Source organism: Cherax quadricarinatus, chromosome 42 (genome assembly GCF_038502225.1).
Source record: "Cherax quadricarinatus isolate ZL_2023a chromosome 42, ASM3850222v1, whole genome shotgun sequence".
Lineage (NCBI taxonomy): Eukaryota > Metazoa > Arthropoda > Malacostraca > Decapoda > Parastacidae > Cherax > Cherax quadricarinatus.
In genome coordinates this window covers 9,509,647-9,530,553 of record NC_091333.1, presented here as the reverse complement: position 1 = coordinate 9,530,553, position 20,907 = coordinate 9,509,647, and the positions used below count along the sequence as shown (strand labels likewise).

Here is a 20,907-nt window from a genome sequence, read left to right as displayed (position 1 = left end):
TTAATTTTGTTTCTCTGTTTTTTTAGATTATCTTATTTTCAGTTACAGCTTTTTTTTCGTAATTTGGCATTAAAAATAATTCTGTTCTTTTTTCAGTATTTGAAACTTTGAGCTCAGAAGCTGGCACTTCTCTCTGAGAGGCACCAAGGTGGCACCTGAGTGACAAATGTCTGAGTGAGCCTAATTTGGTACCTGAATGAACAATAGAGACCCCATTTGATTGGCTGAGAACAGCATGAGAGACCTCAAGATGGTGCCTCTGAGTAACTTTAGTGCCTAACTGATTCAAGATGGCGTTTTTGAGTGGTCAAAGGTATTGACTCTGACACAAATCAGCACCTGATTGATCCAAGAGGTCGCCTGGATCCAAGAGGTGGACCGGTAAGCCAAGTGGAAGGTTCAGTCACATAACCAAAATGCTCCAGCTTTTTCCAGACCCACGTCTGGAAACACTTCTTGCCTGCTGACGAATCATAACCTAATGCGTAAGCTAATAAGCTGATCGTATCCAGGTCTTCTAAAAATAATTCCCAGCTACACTTACAGGTTTGTTAATTATGCTCAACTTATATCACGATTATTTACAACCTATTATATAACGTGTGAATGTTAATTATTTTTTATTTAAAACTGAATGTAATGACTCATATATGTAACCAGTAAGACAAAAATAAACTCAGCGAATAAACTGAAAAAAAAAACACAATGAGTTTCATTCCCACACTTTGTGTGATATTGTAAAAAAATTTATGTGTTTGTATTCTTATCAATCTCCGTGTTTTCCTAAATGCCTGAGCTATATCACAACTTTGTTTTTTTTCTACTAATTTCCAAACGGAAGATAAAGAATAACACACACACACACACACACACACACACACACACACACACACACACACACACACACACACACACACAACTGCTGCAGCATATGGGCGCCTGGCAAACCTGAGAACAGCATTCCGACACCTTAGTAAGGAATCATTCAAGACACTGTACACCGTGTATGTCAGGCCCATACTGGAGTATGCAGCACCTGTTTGGAACCCGCACTTGATAAAGCACGTCAAGAAACTAGAGAAAGTACAAAGGTTTGCAACAAGGTTAGTTCCAGAGCTAAGGGGAATGTCCTATGAAGAAAGATTAAGGGAAATCGGCCTGACGACACTGGAGAACAGGAGGGTCAGGGGAGACATGATAACGACATATAAAATACTGCGTGGAATAGACAAGGTGGACAAGGACAGGATGTTCCAGGGAGGGGACACACAAACAAGAGGCCACAATTGGAAGTTGAAGACACAAATGAGTCAGAGAGATAGTAGGAAGTATTTCTTCAGTCATAGAGTTGTAAGGCAGTGGAATAGCCTAGAAAATGACGTAGTGGAGGCAGGAACCATACACAGTTTTAAGACGAGGTTTGATAAAGCTCATGGAGCGGGGAGAGAGAGGGTCTAGTAGCAACCGGTGAAGAGGCGGGGCCAGGAGCTAGGACTCGACCCCTGCAACCACAAATAGGTGAGTACAAATAGGTGAGTACACACACACACACACACACTCAAGGAGAAAGATCTTGGGGTGAGTACGTCGCCAGAAGCACACATTAACCAGATAACTGCTGCAGCATATGGGCGCCTGGCAAACCTGAGAATAGCGTTCCGATACCTCGGTAAGGAATCGTTCAAGACTCTATACACTGTGTACGTCATGTTCATACTGGAGTATGCAGCACCACTTTGGAACCCACACCTGGTCAAGCACGTCAAGAAATTAGAGAAAGTGCAAAGGTTTTCAACAAAGCTGGTTCCAGAGCTAAGGGGAATGTCCTACGAAGAGAGGTTAGGGGAAATCGGTCTGACGACACTGGAGGACAGGAGGGGGAGGGGTGACATGATAACGACATACAAAATACTGCGTGGAATAGATAAGATGGACAGAGACAAGATGTTCAAGAGATGGGACACAGAAACAAGGGGACACAATTGGAAGTTGAAGACTCAGATGAGCCAAAGGGATGTTAGGAAGTATCTCTAAAGCCACAGAGTTGTTAGGAAGTGGAACAGTCTGGCAAGTGATGTAGTGGAGGCAGGAACTATACATATTTTCAAGACGAGGTATGATAAAGCTCATGGAGCAGGGAGAGAGAGGACCTAGTAGCGGTCAGTTAAGAGGCGGGGTCAGGAGCTGAATCTCGGCCCCTGCAACCACAATTAGGTGAAGTAGATGGGTGAGTACACACACACACACACACACAGTTTTTAAAATGCAACAAAACTACAAATTCTCTGCATTATATTCACACCACACATTGCCCTCAGACATGACATCTCCACTGCCTCCAGCCTTCTCCTCGCTGCAACATTCATCACCCATGCTTCACACCCATATAAGAGCGTTGGTAAAACTCTACTCTCATACATTCCCCTCTTTGCCTCCAAGGACAAAGTTCTTTGTCTCCACAGACTCCTAAGTGCACCACTCACCCTTTTCCCCTCATCAATTCTATGATTCACCTCATCTTTCATAGACCCATCCGCTGACACGTCCACTCCCAAATATCTGAATACATTCACCTCCTCCATACTCTCTCCCTCCAATCTGATATCCAATCTTTCATCACCTAATCTTTTTGTTATCCTCATAACCTTACTCTTTCCTGTATTCACTTTTAATTTTCTTCTTTTGCACACCCTACCAAATTTATCCACCACTCTCTGCAACTTCTCTTCAGAATCTCCCAAGAGCACAGTGTCATCAGCAAAGAGCAACTGTGACAACTCCCACTTTGTGTGATTCTTTATCTTTTAACTCCACGCCTCTTGCCAAGACCCTCGCATTTACTTCTCTTACAACCCCATCTATAAATATATTAAACAACCACGGTGACATCACACATCCTTGTCTAAGGCCTACTTTTACTGGGAAATAATTTCCCTCTTTCCTACATACTCTAACTTGAGCCTCACTTTCCTCGTAAAAACTCTTCACTGCTTTCAGTAACCTACCTCCTACACCATACACCTGCAACATCTGCCACATTGCCCCCCTATCCACCCTGTTATACGCCTCTTTAGCCTTATCTAAATACTGTTCACTTATATGTTTCACTGTAAACACCTGGTCCACACACCCCCTATATATATATATATATATATAGATATATATATATATATATATATATATATATATATATATATATATATATATATATATATATGTCCTTGGGTGATAATAAATATTATCATTATTATTATCATCACTGAGAAGCGCTAAACCCATAGGCATCTGGGTACTGGGATGCAATCCGATTTTATCCAAGGGCAGAGGTAGCTCCAGTGCCTTGGATTAAGGTCCCTCTACTTTGAAAGGCCTCCTTTCCTAATTAAGTGAAGGATTTCATTTAAGTTTCCCCTGTTTTTTTCATTAACAGAAAGTGATTACCGTTGTAGTTAACGAAAGAAAACGGTCAAAAAAACAGTCAGAGTTCTGTTATAAACTTAAATAATTTTTACGCAAAGAAAACTTCCTTCAACTTTCTTATCCCTGAGCGGCCAGCAGTAACAGCCTGGTTGATCAGGCCCTGATCCACCGGGAGGTCTGGTCGTGGATAGGGCCGCGGGTGCGTTGATCCCCGGAATACCCTCCAGGTAGACCCCATGTAGGGTTAGTAAACCAGGATAACCCAGGATGACCTAGGATAACCCAGGATGACCCAAGATAACCCAGGATAATCTAGGATAGCCCAGGATGACCCAAGAAGACCCAGGATAACTAAGGATGACCCAGGATAACCCAGGATGACCCAAGATAACCCAGGATAACCAAGGATGACCCAGGGTAACCAAGGATGACTCAGAATAACCCAAGATAACCTAGGATAACCCAGGATGACCCAAGATAACCCATGAAAACCAAGGATAGCCCAGGGTAACCAAGGATGACCCAGGATAACCCAGGATGAGGTCTTCTCAAGTTATAAACGAAAACCAATAATAATAATAATAATAATAATAATAATAATAATAATAATAATAATAATAATAATAATAATAATAATAATTTATAAGAAGAATAAGAGGAAGAAGATAGTCAAGAGTAGTCATAATCGAAGACAAAATTGCAACTTGGTCAATGTGTTTCAGCGTCATGGAGAGAGGAATGATGTTCGGGGTCATGACTTCCACGGTTAGTGATGAGTAATGCTTCCTGTGAAGCTCAGATGATGGCACTAATAGACGTGAAAATAAATGCTTCATTCCGCTGGCCAATATCATTAAATATTACTGAACAGACTTAAAGTCGATAACACGAAGGAGTATATATATATATATATATATATATATATATATATATATATATATATATATATATATATATATATATATATATATATACACCTTCGTATGTGTGTGTGATGTACGGCTTATTTGTTTTAATAACACATCGGCCGTCTCCCACCAAGGCAGGGTGACCTGAAAAAGAAAAAAACCACTTTCATCATCATTACTCTTTTGCCAGAGGCGCTCTGACACTACCGTGAAAAAATCTGCACCATTAATATATATTTAAATAATTTAAATACTGTAGGAAGGAGCGGAAGAGAAGGTTTTAGAGTGAAATGAAGTGTGAGCCGGGAAGAGGCAAATGATGTGTGAACAGAAATGGTTAAGTCAATGAGGTGTTGTATTATATATTTGAAGACGTCTTCAGCACAAGGCGCCGCTAATGGTGCCAGACCTCCTGAAATATTGCAGATCAACAAGGGGGAGGGGGGGCTCTGTGTTGCAAAGAGAACCATGTGTAACAGCGAAAATGCTCCTGGGACTTAAATGCATAGGATTTTTCCATATATTTCTTAGAATTCTTAAAACTTACTTGACTATTATAAAACTTTGGCGAGAAAAACGACCAGGAATTTCTTTCAAAAGATAAATTTGTGTATAAATAAAAACTAAATAATTATATATATGTTAATTTCAGAAATGATCTGAAAACATTAGCAGAAAGTGGATACCAAGAAATAAAAAAAATGGTTATAATAATTGTTAAAAAATGATTATAATAATTGTTAAAAAATGATTATAATAATAATTGTTAAAAAATTATTATAATAATAATTGTTAAAAAATGCTTATAATAATTGTTAGAGCTTGCAGTCACATGTCTTGTGCAACTGTGTCCGCCATTTTGCCGGTCAAACATTCTGTTTTCAATAGCCGTTGTGTGTGGTAAAACTATGCAGCCAAAACTTACCAATTATGCTATACAAATGCCATTAGTGTATATTCAAATGTAATACAAGACATAATAACTTAGTACAACTATAACACAGTCTAATAATATAAAACAAGAGTTACTTTAATTAAACAAAATAAAAGAAACGTTATTTCTTTATGCGGTAAACAAAGTGTGATTTACATATAATAAAATATTTCATCTCTGGTTATCTATCCTCATGACAAAACAGGATATATATATATATATATATATATATATATATATATATATATATATATATATATATATATATATATATATATATATATATATATATATATATATATATATATGCAACCTTAATGACTCTCGTGTAGTAGATATGCTTTAAATCTAATTTTAAACCAAGCACTTATTCTCATTACTTGCTTAAGATAGACTGAGGTTTCAATATAATATGTTTATGTGAAAGGCAGGACACATAGGCTCGATGTTGACAAAGGAATTAAGGCAGCAGTGAGGCGAATGATCAACAGATACAGTGAGAAGAGTGTGCTCATCTCTGCGATACTGTTGAAAGTTCTCATAATATGTGATAAGAGTGTGTAAAAGCTTCCACACTAAGTGATAAAGTGTGAAAACACCTCTACTAGGTGTTAAGAGTGTGTGAGAGCTCATCACTGGAAGTATCACGTAGTTATATGTCACTCTAGCCCTGGCAGGGGTTACCTGGAGGTTATTCCGGGGATCAACGCCCGCGCGGCCCGGTCCACGACCAGGCCTCCCGGTGGATCAGGGCCTGATCGATCAGGCTGTTACTGCTGGCCGCACGCAGTCCAACGTACGAGCCACAGCCCGGCTGATCCGGCACTGATTTTAGGTATCTGTCCAGCTCCCTCTTGAAGGCAGCCAGGGGTTTATTGGTAATTCCCCTAATGCTTGATGGGAGGTTGTCGAACAGTCTTGGGCCCCGGACACTTACGGTGTTTTCCCTTAGTGTACCAATGGTGCCCCTACTTTTAATTGGGGGTACTTTGCATCGCCTGCCCAGTCTTTTACTTTCGTAAGGAGTGATTTCTGTGTGCAGATTCGGGACCATTCCTTTCAGGATTTCTCTCCTGCGTTCCAACGAGTACAAGTCAAGTGCTTCCAAGCGTTCCCAGTAGTTAAGGTGGTTGACAGAACTTATACGTGCAGTAAAGGATCTCTGTACATTCTCTAGATCTGCAATTTCACCTGCTTTGAACGGAGATATTAATGTACAGCAGTACTCCAGCCTAGAGAGAACAATTTATTTGAAAAGGATCATCACTGGCTTGGCATCTCTCGTTTTGAACGTTTTCATTATCCATCCTATCATTTTCTTTGCACTTGTGATCGTGGCACTGTTGTGATCCTTGAAAGTGAGATCCTCAGACATTACTACTCCCAGGTCCCTTACTTTATTTTTCCGCTCTATTGTATGGCCAGAGTTTGTAGTATACTCTGTTCTAGTTATTATCTCCTCCAGTTTTCCATAACGGAGTAGTTGGAATTTGTCCTCATTGAACAACAGGCTAGTTATCACATGTCAAAAGTACTTATCAATAGACACTTGGCCTGGTAGTATGTTTTTTGTGAGGGGGAGGTTGCCTTGAGTGTGTGGATGTACTTAGGGTGATGCTGTGAGCGTGTGAGTATACTAGGGGAGTAGATATGTGTAGGTGTACTGAGGGTGTGGGTAAGAGTGTGTGGATATATTGAGTGTGTGGATATGAGTATTCAGATTGTGTGGGTGTACTGGGGGTGTGTATCCGTGGACGTGTTCTTGGGACGGCATCTAGCCATCCCGCCTCCTCCCACCAACACCCACACACCCATACCCACCCACCCACACACACCCACCCACCCACACACACACACACACACCCTCCCGCTAGTGGGCCTGCTGCAGCGGCCTGCCGCAGTGTTTAGTGTGGCGCTACCGGAGACACACCACCACCACTACACACCACCACATCCCCCATCACACAACACCACCACACACACACACACACAGCCCCACGCACCACCACTAACACCGCTACTCCCTACACTGTGACCAACGCTGTGGGCCACCATTGGTTCTCAGACTCACCGACGCACACTACCGCAGGAGAGCTCGCCGCCAGCACACTGGAGGCGGGGGAAGTCCTCCCACCGTCAGTAGTCGCCTTCGTCGCTATTGATTTTTGCATGACGTGCGGACGTACTGAGTGTTCTTAGTGGCGTGCATGACTGGGTGTTGGTGCAGTGCATGGCTTGTTTCGCCCCACTCGTGATTGCAGCATGTGTTTTCTTGATGTAATGATAAGACTTTGTTCGTTGCAAAGCAGCTAAATTATTTTGCGTACAAGTGTAAATTGAAGTGAAAAGTGTGCATCTTGTTACATTATGTATATAAGTATATGTATATATATATATATATATATATATATATATATATATATATATATATATATATATATATATATGTATATACATATTCTTTCCTTTTCTTTCAACGTACCAGCCGTATCCCACCGAGGCAGGGTGGCCCAAAAGGAAAAACGAAAGTTTCTCCTTTCAAATTTAGTAATATATACAGGAGAAGGGGTTACTAGCCCCTTGCTCCCGGCATTTTAGTCGCCTCTTACGACACGCATGGCTTACGGAGGAAGAATTCTGGTCCACTTCCCCTTATATATATATATATATAATGTTTAGTAGAACATTCGTTATTAGTGTCCTTGTTCTGTTTATATTTGTAATTTATGTTAAAAGCATTGGATAGCTTTTTATGCACTTGGATATCGTTAGTTTCTCGTACATGTGAATCTTAATGATATTCGATGACCGGTCGCTTGCAGGAAAATGACAGGCGGTGACGTGATTTTGACAGATGTTGACGGGGTAATGACGAGTGGTAATATGTTAATGAGCAGGTGGAACAGTGATAGTACACGTCCGTGAGAGTAAAATTCGTAAAAATACGACTGATATTTCTTCTTGAAAAAAAGATTACACTGGGTAAAAGTTGTTTGTGATAACGTAAACAGTGATTCCTCATACTGATAACGTAAACAGTGCTCCATCATACTGATAACGTAAACAGTGCTTCCTCATACTGATAACGTAAACAGTGCTCCATCATACTGATAACGTAAACAGTGCTTCCTCATGCTGATAACGTAAACAGTGCTTCCTCATACTGATAACGTAAACAGTGTTTCCTCATACTGATAACGTAAACAGTGCTTCCTCATACTGATAACGAAAACAGTGCTTCCTCATACTGATAACGTAAACAGTGCTTCCTCATACTGATAACGTAAACAGTGCTTCCTCATACTGATAACGTAAACAGTGCTCCATCATACTGATAACGTAAACAGTGCTTCCTCATACTGATAACGTAAACATTGTTTCCTCATACTGATAACGTAAACAGTGCTCCATCATACTGATAACGTAAACAGTGCTTCCTCATACTGATAACGTAAACAGTGCTTCCTCATACTGATAACGTAAACAGTGCTTCCTCATACTGATAACGTAAACAGTGCTTCCTCATACTGATAACGTAAACAGTGCTCCATCATACTGATAGCGTAAACAGTGCTACCTCATACTGATAACGTAAACAGTGCTTCCTCATACTGATAACGTAAACAGTGCTTCCTCATATTGATAACGTAAACAGTGCTCCATCATACTGATAACGTAAACAGTGCTTCCTCATACTGATAACGTAAACAGTGTTTCCTCATACTGATAACGTAAACAGTGCTTCCTCATACTGATAACGTAAACAGTGCTCCATCACACTGATAACGTAAACAGTGCTTCCTCATACTGATAACGTAAACAGTGCTCCATCATACTGATAACGTAAACAGTGTTTCCTCATACTGATAACGTAAACAGTGCTCCATCATACTGATAACGTAAACAGTGTTTCCTCATACTGATAACGTAAACAGTGCTCCATCGTATAGATAACGTAAACAGTGTTTCCTCATACTGATAACGTAAACAGTGCTCCATCGTACTGATAACGTAAACAGTGCTTCCTCATCCTGATAACGTAAACAGTGCTCCATCATACTGATAACGTAAACAGTGCTCCATCATACTGATAACGTAAACAGTGCTCCATCATACTGATAACGTAAACAGTGCTCCATCATACTGATAACGTAAACAGTGCTCCATCATACTGATAACGTAAACAGTGCTCCATCATACTGATAACGTAAACAGTGCTCCATCATGCTGATAACGTAAACAGTGCTCCATCATACTGATAACGTAAACAGTGCTCCATCATGCTGATAACGTAAACAGTGCTCCATCATACTGATAACGTAAACAGTGCTCCATCATGCTGATAACGTAAACAGTGCTCCATCATACTGATAACGTAAACAGTGCTCCCTCATACTGATAATGTAAACACTGCTCCATCATACTGATAACGTAAACAGTGCCACCTGATGGTAGCAGTGTAAACAGTGCTTCCTGAAGGTGATGACCCAAACAATGCTTCCTGAAGATGATAACGTAAACAGTGCTCCATCATACTGATAACGTAAACAGTGCTCCATCATACTGATAACGTTAACAGTGCCTCTGGACAGTAACAGTGTAAACAGTGCTTCCTGAAGATGACGATTCTGATATATGAAACTGAACGATATGAAAGCATACATGAATAAAGTATACATGAACGAGGTATACATGAACGAGGTATACATGAACTAAGGGGAATTAATCTATGAGACGTAAATAAAATGCAACAATGAGGAAGTGACAGAGACTCGAACCGTGGTCATTGCATGCCACCAGCCCAACACTCTACCACTGAGCCACATTCCTTCTTCTCTTTATTCGTTGACGGTCGTTTGTTACGAGTTGATTTTAAGATACAGTAAGATTGAACGACGAATATTCCCATACACAAACATACACAAATTATTCTAAAAAGGTTTATATATATATATATATATATATATATATATATATATATATATATATATATATATATATATATATATATATATATATATATATATCCATCATGTTTTTTAAAGCAAGGAAGTATATATCCACAAACATAGCATTGAATCAAATTAATCATCATTGATCCAGCTGCTCTGACTCAGGCCATCGTTAACAGAGAGAGAAAAGCAACGCAAACATAAACTTCCTCAGGATCCAACAAAGATTCCTTTGTCTTGCGAGCTCGGCGGGATGTGAAGCTCTCGAGCATCCTTTAATTACTGCCAGAGAGCTGGTTCAAGGATATGCCCGGGGACGCTCGTAGGATATGAAGGAATTCCTGAGAAGCGCATCACGACGAGCCGTAACAACAGTTGGGGCAGAGAGATGAGAGGGAGGGAAGGGAGGATGATTGAAGGACGGGAGAAGGATGAGTAGGAAAAGGAGTAATCCTGGGATGCGTGTACATTATATATTTTTGTATGTACCTACATGCCCTCAAGGCCATTGTATAAATATTTATATGATATGTACACAAAATCTAAATAAAAACTTACTAACAAGGGTTGATGGGGAAGCTGAGGGAAGGGGACGTTGGTGGGAGAGTCTTATGGGAGGAGAAGTGGAGGGTTAGTAGGAGAGTAAAGTAGAGAAGACCTGGGAGGGGTTGGTGGGTTTGGAAGGGGTGGAAAATGAGTTAGTAGAGAGAAAGTGATTATTTAGTGATGTAAGAGGGTAAGGGATGGTGAGGGGAGAGAAACTGAGAGGTTTGTGAGGGGAGAGGGGATGGGCAAGTGGTCGGGGATGGCAGAGGATCAGGAGGACAGATGGTCAAGTGAGTTAAGGAGGAGCGATTATGACGTCCTTTAATAATAATAATAATAATAATAATAATAATAATAATAATAATAATAATAATAATAATAATAATAATAATAATAATAACAGTAATAATAATAATAATGTCTTTATTTCTACAAGTACATATACGTTGGGTGACGGATGGGGTCCTGATAATAATGGAAGGGACAGTTTTAACGAAATGGTTTTGGGGACGGGAGCATGAAGGACCCCTGGCACTCCTGACATATGTGACACGGTTTACCAGATGAGAATGAAGCCTCTGAGTCACTGTCTGCTGATGGCAGAAAGCTATAAATTTGAAAAATGACAAAAGAAGACCCAAAAAGAATGATGGAAGATTTGGAAAATGGTGAAAGAGTTGTCAAACAAGAGGCTATTTAAATCCAAATAAATGTGCAATCGTGGAAATCGCATAAGAAAAAAGAAGACCGGAGTCAGAGTATAAACACAATATACGCTCATTGCATCACCGAAGGAGAATATCGACCATATAACATTTGTGGTGTATACGAGGCTAGCAGATCCCAAATTTACCCTCAGAGAATTATTCACTACTCTTCAAAAACCGTAAGATTAGCCTGATTTTAGAGACGGCAGTAGAAGTATGGAGCTGAAACCTGACTTCTGGAGACGCAGATCAATAGCTACATATATGTATCACCCGCAAAGGGATCAGCTTCACTAAATAAAGATAAGATAAGATTTGTACGGATTTTTAACCCGGAGGGTTAGTCACCTAGGATAACCCAAGAAAATCAATGAGTCATCGGGGACTGTGTCTTATTTCCATTATGGTCCTTCATTCTTGTCCCCTGGATGCGACCCACACTAGTCGACTAACACCCAGATGCCTATTTACTGATAGGCGAACGGGGACAGTAGGTGTAAGGAAACATGCCCAATATTTCCACCCGTGTAGGGGATCTAACCACGGACATTCAGTGTGTATGAGGCTAGAGCGTTACCAACCAAGCCACGGGGGTAGACATTACATTTATCTGTTTCCCGAGGCGTACACAAACACGACAATTACGCAAGTATTCCCACAACTGGAAAATGTAAGGAGCGACTGGAGGCACTTAAGCTGGAAATCATTGAAGATGCTGGAAACCACGCTTGTCAGACCATATCCTCGAGTATGCACCACCAGCGTGGAATACACACCTAGTCAAGCACATTTAGCTTACAACAAATATATTTAAACCCTACCGAGGAAAATATAAGGGAACGTTGAATTCTGTACGTTATCAGAGTACGTGAATGGGATGTTTATTAACGGACAGGAATCAGTGTCAAAGTTGACGTAGTCGAGCCAACGTAGAGTGCCATTCTGGTATCGGATTTAAGGGAAGCAAAGTAGAGACGGATGTTGAGTGCCATCTTAGTATCCAATGGCATCCGTTAAGCCTTTGTTGCCCGGATCACTTGCACAACTTCGCTCTTCCTACCTCCAGAAAATGGTAAATCGATGGGTGGTTTGTAAATGGTGGTTGACTTGTAAATGATGGGGTTATTTGTAAATGATGGGTGGTTTGTAAATGATGGGTTACTTGTAAATGATGGGTTTAGTATGGCTTTAGTATAGCTCCGGGTCCCTACTGAGGTGTGCTTGGTGAAGAGAGAGAGAGACAGAGAGAGAGAGACAGAGAGAGAGAGAGAGAGAGAGAGAGAGAGAGAGAGAGAGAGATAACGTTTGATCCAAAGATGGGTAATAGTAGCTCCAATTCCGTGAATCAAAAGCCTTTAACCAGCATCAAGGCACCCTTACCCCCTCCCTCTCCCTCGTAGGGTTAAATGATCTGAGGTAATGTAGGTCAATGCATTACAATGCAGGTGAAGGAATCTTGATCAAATAGATTGTGACTGACCTCCATTTCCTTAGATCGACTCTCACAACCAATTCTCTAGGCGCTTCTAGTGTTATTACCACTATTACTACTACTACTACTGATGATAATAATAATAATAATAATAATAATAATAATAATAATAATAATAATAATAATTAATAATAATAATAATAATAATAATAATAATAATAATAATAATAATTTCCTCCTTCATATTGATTTGGAAATTGTCAGGCAGTAATCACGCACATAAACGACTCAACTTTGGACCCTAAATGGCTGCTAGCAACAAGGCAGTCTGCGAATGGCCTCACCATTAAACTTTGCCGGGAATTAAACACAAAGTTAAAATTAATAAGCGTTGCTCTTGCCTCTCCTTTTGGCGAGTTGTAGACACTTCGCTTTATCGCTGCACAAAGATTCTAAAATGACCCTCTGTTGGGAGTTTTGTCTTCAGTTGATTACCTCAGCGAAGCCCATCACAATTATTTTTATATATATATATATATATATATATATATATATATATATATATATATATATATATATATATATATATATATATATATATATATATATATATATATATATATATATATATATATATATATATATATATATATATATATATATATATATATATATATATATATATATATATATATATATATATATATATATAACTACTATTAACAGTGATTTAACACAGTACGCCTTACTGTATCACGGTTCTGTATGAATATAATTTACGCATACATTGTGTATAAAATACGTGGTTTATGTGTTAAAAACGTCATGTAACATGGTGACTTTTCCCGCAGGGAGTGAAGAGGTGTGAGGCAGCCGAGCACGGAGGGGGCTGGCCTGCTGCAGGAGATCCTCTGCAGTCGCATCGACCCGCCCTTGAGAGACCGTATTAGGGGGGTCAGAAGGAGAAACTGGGGCAGACCCGCTCCTGCTGCTCGTGTTGCTACTGGTGCTTCAGCTGCTGCTACTCTTCACCTTTCGAGTGTTGCTTGCCCAGGAAGCGCAACAGCTACCGGACAAGAACATGCTGCGAGGGTTAACCGGTGCAGTGACTTGCTTGTAGATCTCGCACGGAGTGATTTAACGGGGAGGAAATAACACGAAGTGATCGTCAGTGAATAGTTATTTAAATTCCTGTGGAAATAAAAATTATTGTAAATATGGTTTTAGCTCTGAAATTGCAATTTTTTTTTTTTACAATCTTAAGCAATCATTATGTTTTACTCTTGTAAAAATATAAACTTTAGTAAACAATACAGAATGTTTTATAATAAACAATACCAGAATTTAGTAGAACTGTGTTGCTCAGTGATAATGTGTTAAAATGCTGAAAAAGACATTAAAGCGAAATTATTCGTGCCAAATAGAATTAAGTAGACTAGTGCGAGGGAGCTGTGTATTACAAAATGAACCAGGAGTAAACAACAGGTTAATCCCAGGTGTTTGCTAGTACTATAACACGTGTTTGAGAATACTAGTCAAGGTGTCCTCACAGCCGAGATATAATGAAAACAGCTCTATGTAAATAATAGTATTTTGAGATAGAGAAGGATTTGAAACACTTATTGACGTGGGTTGAGTCCTGTAAAAATGAGAGTCATTATATGATCTGGATTTCTTTTTATTATTTGTGAAGGGAAAATAATGTGTCACTGCGTGGATCAGAATGTGTGTAAGTCAGAGTACGCCATTGTTTGAAGCAAGAGAACCCTGTTTCAACGAGCACGACGATAAAGAAGCATCTGGCAGCAGTGCGTTGTGGCTAATGTTGCTCTGTGGAATCCTCAGTATTGCCGGGAAATGTGACTGTGGTGACGCTGGTGAATTTTGTGCGTAGCTGATAAGATGATGAGGACTCCCTATAGTGAAGGCATCTGATGCTATACGACGCTTGAGATTAGCTGCTGAAGCTGTCTCTGTAAGACAACTTAGCTCTCGCTACTGACAGCGCCTCCTGTTGTAAGATGCTCAGGTTCCGCTACTGAAGCACTATCGTTAGCATAAAGGAATGTGATTAGCTCAAGACCTTACGTGTATCATAGAAACAAACTCCGAACATCATTAACAAGTCAACTCAACGTAATAAAATGCAAATTCTTGACAATGGATAAAGATGTTTAACCTTTGACAGAAGGTTGTATCTATACTAGAGTGAAGACTGAAAACTAAAACATAATTACAAAAGCATAATACATTTTAATAATTTCTCTGAATGAGAGATAAAGAGAGGAAAAGAGATGAATCACGCAGGAGATACTCGACTATTCCTTCGTTCCTCAATAAATGTATAATTTTGATCAAGTAATCGATCAGACAGTGAATTCATTAATCGTGAAAAATATCTGTGATTGAGAAGGGTTAGCATATTTCCACCATTATAAACGAAGCTTCAGTAACAATCTTATCGCTGAACTTACAAAGATTTTGAAAACGAATTTATTGTTATATTGTATGTTAACTTTTGAAATGCTATTTGTTTAAGTTTAAATTACTATTGTACATGAGTAATTATTAAATTGTTAAAGTACCTATACAAGAATTTATATTTAGAAAATCCGAGTAATTAAAATATCAGGCTCACAAGAGTTACCGGATCTTTGAATTCACTGTCTTGGGAGAGCATAAAAAATATAGCCGGGTCGCTCCTAAACTAGAGCCTTCTGAAGATTGTGTTACATATAGATAGTTCCTCTGACAGACCATCCAGGAACACAGTACCTCCACCCAGATATAGTAAAGTTCCTCAAGCAGGCCCTCCAAGAGCACTTTACTTCCACCCAGACACAAGAAGTTCCTCCTTCTACAGGCACTACAAACTCCACTTGATAACTAGTCTTGTCATCTGGATCTTCCCTTCGCGATGCATCTCTTCCTGAAGACACTGTACATGTTGACGGTGATGGTGATGACAGGGATGATGATGGTGCTAGTGCTACTCTGCACTCCGGACTTCCACATGCGACTCTCACATGGATTCTACCGACAGACGGATCTCACATACAGCCAGTTCGTCATGCAAAGGTGAGTAAAGCTTCACAGGTTTTAGTCCTGCGATACGAATAGGTTACCACTGAGTAGGGTACTAACAATATTCTTATTGGTTAGTCCTCTTAGGATAACAGCTCATAACAGCTCTATTCGTGATACCAGATGCAGATTGAAGATTTAGATATGTGGTAAAATTAGAAGTATGTGCAGGAAAAAAGATGGTAATACACCTCTGCACCCTTTTCCCTTTTATAAACCGCAGAAATGAGGTAAAAGTTGGTGTCTGATTCCGTAGTATATAAATGGGTTTAGCGCTTGGTTTTGATTACAATTATAATATAGTATATAATGTGTTAAGTATAATTCTTTCAGATGTTCCAGACATAACTAGTCCATGAGGTTGATCAACCTGTAGCAGCTTACACAGAATTAGGAAGAACATCTCTCAGTGTAATTAAGAATGTAAGGTGTTAACAAAAGGCTACCAGGAATACACACATACACACACACACACACACACACACACACACACACACACACACACACACACACACACACACACACACACACACACACACACACACACACACACACACACACACACACACACACACACACACACACACACACACACATCCACCTTCTCTCCCTGTAAATACAATTTATGACCCTCCACACCGTCACTTTCACTTTGATATCGTAATTGTCTTATGTGTACCATAAAATGAATTTACTCGTCGAAGGATGTCATTGATTGAGAGCCTTGATGTGTCTGTGCCAGTTTCTCCAGTGTCGAGGGAGAAAGAAAGAAAGGGAGGGAGAATGATGTTGATCATAGTGAGTGTTGTGGTGGGTATGGTGATTGTGATAAGATAGAGCGGCGATAGTGACAAGGAAACAAACAATTGTGATTTTGACTGTGATAGTGAAGGTCAATGGGACAGTGATAATTGTGATAGAGGACCATGAGGGCGGTGGAGACAGTGACACAGTCAGTGTTTCAAGAAACAGTCAGAGCATTGACGTGGCTGTAGACTGGTAATAAACACGCCTGTCTCCCTAACCTTCCTGCACACAAACACCTTCACACACACACACACACACACACACACACACACACACACACACACACACACACACACACACACACACACACACACATACACACATTCCACATCCTCAAACACCTTCCACACCGTCTAACACCCACCCAACCCTTGCATTCCTTCCACACACACACACACACACACACACACACACACACACACACACACACAAGGATAGAGAGGACATGATAACGAGATATAAAATACTACGAGGAATTGACAGGATGGACAAAGACAGGATGTTCTAGAGATGGAACACAGCAGGTAGCAAAGGGTCACGATTGGAAGTTTAAGATTCAGAAAAGTCACAGGGATGTTAGGAAGTATTTCTTCAGTCATAGATTTGTCAAGAAGTGGAATAGTCCGGAAAGTGATGTTGTGGAGACAGGATCCATACATAGTTTTAAGAAGAGTTATGATAAAGCTTATGAAGCAGGGAGAGAGTGAACCTAGTAGCGACCAGTGAAGAAGCGGGGCCAGGAGCTATAAATCAACCCCCGCAATTACAATTAGGTGCGTGCACACACACACACACACACACACACACACACACACACACACACACACACACACACACACGCACGCTCTCCCCATACTTACATACCCTCACACACCCTCCCTACCCATCCACTCCCTCCTCACCATTCTACACCCTTTCCAACATTACACACTCTCTCCAGTCACATACAATAATAATAACTCATATTAAGAATACATATGCAACGTATGGGAAACCTTTATTTAGGAGATGTTTCGTACACCAGGAGCTTCTTTCCGTTGAGCGAAACATCTAAATCAAAGACCCCCACTCGCTGCTCATGTGTCTTTAAACACTTGTCGGTACAGTTCCCCTGAGTGATGTACAAGGTAATGACACTAAACATAATGTATCATTAACATTCATTGAGGAAGTTCATGAATCTTTAAAACATTCCAGTACGTACTGACGCTAACGAAGGAGGCATCAGTACGTACTGACAGTCAGTGGCGTCGTAAGGGGGACGGGGGGGGGCCGCCCCGGGGTGACACCAACCCTAGCGACGCCTTTGCTGACAGTAGGTATCTGTAGATGGTTGGTTGATTGATTAATGGGGTTTATAAAGGCTACATAAAACCTGCTTATCATCTGTCAAGAATGTTTTAATGTCTAAACAAGGATTGAGGTAAACTCCTTGCATATGTATGCCGGGTGATACACAGCTCTCGGTGTTTAAACTGCATCCGATGGCACAGTACTCTGTTCTTATGTTCTTAAAGTGGGTGGGTGGGAATGGTTGGTTTAGAGAAGGATCTGCCTAGTTTGGGCCATTAGGCCTGCTGCAGTGTTCCTCCATCTTATGTTCTTAATACGAATTATTATTATACTCAAAAAGAAGCGCTAAGCCACAAGGGCTATACAGTCTTAATACGAAGGTATAGCTATACCACACAGACGAAAGTTAAGGGTTAGCACAGAAGTGAAGGTATAGTGTTCCCAGACAGGTGAAGGCACAGTGTTCTCACACACATGACAAGGATCCCAATGGAAATAAGCCACTTTGTCTGTCCTAGGTAATCTACATATATGCTGCTATGTATGATAAATTATCTAACTGTATTTATGTGTACCTGAATAATCTTAACACAGATGCAAACAGTTGAGCTGGTGACAGGTGTGGTGGTCGGCATCCTGCCTCCTTCCTCATACCCTCAGTACTTATTTTGGTGTATGAACGGACACATAAAGGGCGCAGTTGGAAGCTGAAGACACAAATGAGTCACTGTGACCGCCTTAGAGTGGTCACAATTTTTCACGATCTGATGAAGACTAACATTACACATTTCGTAGTTAAATCACTCATTATATTTTTTACAGGGTATTAATATTTTATTTATGGGAAATAATTGTGTCATTTTATACTGATTAATAAACAAGTTATAATCTACAAGAGGTTTTAATTATATTTAAAAACTGGAAAACTACGAGCAGTTGTATAACAAGTTACATTATTATAACTACGATTGTTGTACTTTGCTCCAGGTAATCTACTTTGACTCTCACTTTAGCTCTTTGCTATCTGTTGCAGCCTCGATAATCCTGGTATCTACGTAGCTGAAGTCTCCGTGGACGTGGAGGAGTTGCCCGAGAGAGTTCCTGTTAAGCGGGAGGCAGCCTGGGACTACTCAGGCAACAACACTGGTTGGTCTCGTGTCTCGTTAATTTACAAACTACAACTGGAGATAAAATGACTCGTTCTTGTGTTTCCTCGACTTAATCATTACCACTGTAGTGAAAACGAGTCGTTCTTGGTGTTTCCTTGAGGTGAACACCTCCACTGGAAACAAAAAAATTATTCGGTCTTGTGTTTCCAAAAGTTGAACTCCATTTCCAAAGAGGAATCATTATGCTGTGAAAAAGAAACTGTAAACACTTGTCCTATCGTATGTTCTGGTGACTCTGGTTCTCATTTGTCCTGGTTACTGGAACTTCCTCGGTCTTGACCCTTGGTTTATATCATGATCACCTTGCATGCAAACTCCAGCCAAGTCTTGCATTCCCTTCACTAGTCACCAGAGCAACACTTAATTCTCCTGGCCGATAAAATTCCCTTCAGTCATCGTAACCTGGTAGCTTCATGAAGAAAACGTGCGGGAAAAGTGGCAAATAATTTTTGACATGGTCAGTGGAAATTAATCAGTGTTCATGTAATCCTTTGAAGAATGTCCCTCGTTGCTGATTAAGAGCTCTTGATCTAAGGAGTGTGAGGCACTCTTTCTTTCCTAGGAGCAAACTTGATTACCTCCCATTCCCCAGGCTGTGTGTGACTCATAATGTTTAGCTTCCCCGATGGACTGAACACATCGACTCCAGGCTGAGGGACTGATTACCTCATACTCCTCCTCTCCTTACGCCTTCCTCTTTGTATTGGACTGATGAAGCCACTGTGTGGCGAAACGTTTCCTGAATAAAGATTCCCATATGCTGCATAAGTGTCTCAATCTTCAACTTGTCGGTTTTTCAAACCATTCATCACATTCCCCGGTAATAATGGGTTGATGAAGGGTTGAGTGCGTGCAAGAAGCAACCCTCTGAAATACAATATACCTCTGATGTTGCAGGTCTTGCAAGGATCAATACTTGGGCTTCAGGTTATTGCAGGTCAACAGGATGGACGACTGCTCTCCCCTTCCCACTATAGCAATTGCCGCCCACGATAGCGAGTGTCTCCCACGCTGGCGAGTGCCGCCCACGATAGCGAGTGCCGCCCATAGTAACGCTTTCCACTCTCAAGCAAGCTCCTAAAATATATATATATACTCTGTATTCAGGGGAAAACGCTAAACTCTCAAGGATCAAACAGCACCTCAGGAACTGGACATAAACGTGTTTGATCCGAGGAAGAGGAGGTAAGCTCCAATTCCTTAGATCAAGAGCCCCTCCAAGGGAGCGGTCCACCGACATCGAATCCTGCTTTATTTTGCACGACATTTTACACTACGTTGTATTATAGGTGAATACTGGCGAGTACAACTAGATGAGTACAGCTTAGTGAGTACAAGCAGGTGAATACACATGCAATGATGATTACTCATACTTGTACCCTAATAAATAACAAAAATACACAATACCGTGACTGGAACAAAGTCACACAGTGTGACTTTGTAAATGGTTCAAGTCGGACCGAAACGTCGTCGTAAGCTGGTTATTTGTGTTTTGTATGCATATGTTTCGGTGTAGTGGCTAGGGTGACCTCCCCCCTTAATCTACTTTCACCTACACACTACCACTTCACCTGGATCCACTACAGCGACACACTTCACCTTCACCCAGTACGCCCAGTCACCTACACACTGCACCTAATTACCTCAGGTGCTCT

The 20,907-nt window shown here is 40.5% G+C and overlaps 2 protein-coding genes across 3 annotated transcripts in view; both read left to right on the top strand.

Moving 5' to 3' along the window:
* The window catches only part of LOC128695698 (cubilin-like), an 88,660-nt gene extending 87,954 nt beyond the window's left edge, over positions 1–706 (top strand). For both annotated transcript variants that reach the window (XM_070093266.1, XM_070093267.1), the window contains exon 73: positions 97–706. The gene's annotated coding sequence lies outside the window, so the exon portion shown is untranslated. The remainder of the gene's footprint in view (positions 1–96) is intronic.
* Positions 707–7,177: 6,471 nt separating this feature from the next.
* The window catches only part of LOC128695628 (uncharacterized), a 36,316-nt gene continuing 22,586 nt past the window's right edge, over positions 7,178–20,907 (top strand). The window contains exons 1-3 of the mRNA XM_053786356.2: positions 7,178–7,397; positions 13,751–15,977; positions 19,117–19,229. Of these exons, the coding sequence (XP_053642331.2) occupies positions 15,817–15,977; positions 19,117–19,229 (274 nt within the window). The 5' untranslated portion in view covers positions 7,178–7,397; positions 13,751–15,816. The remainder of the gene's footprint in view (positions 7,398–13,750; positions 15,978–19,116; positions 19,230–20,907) is intronic.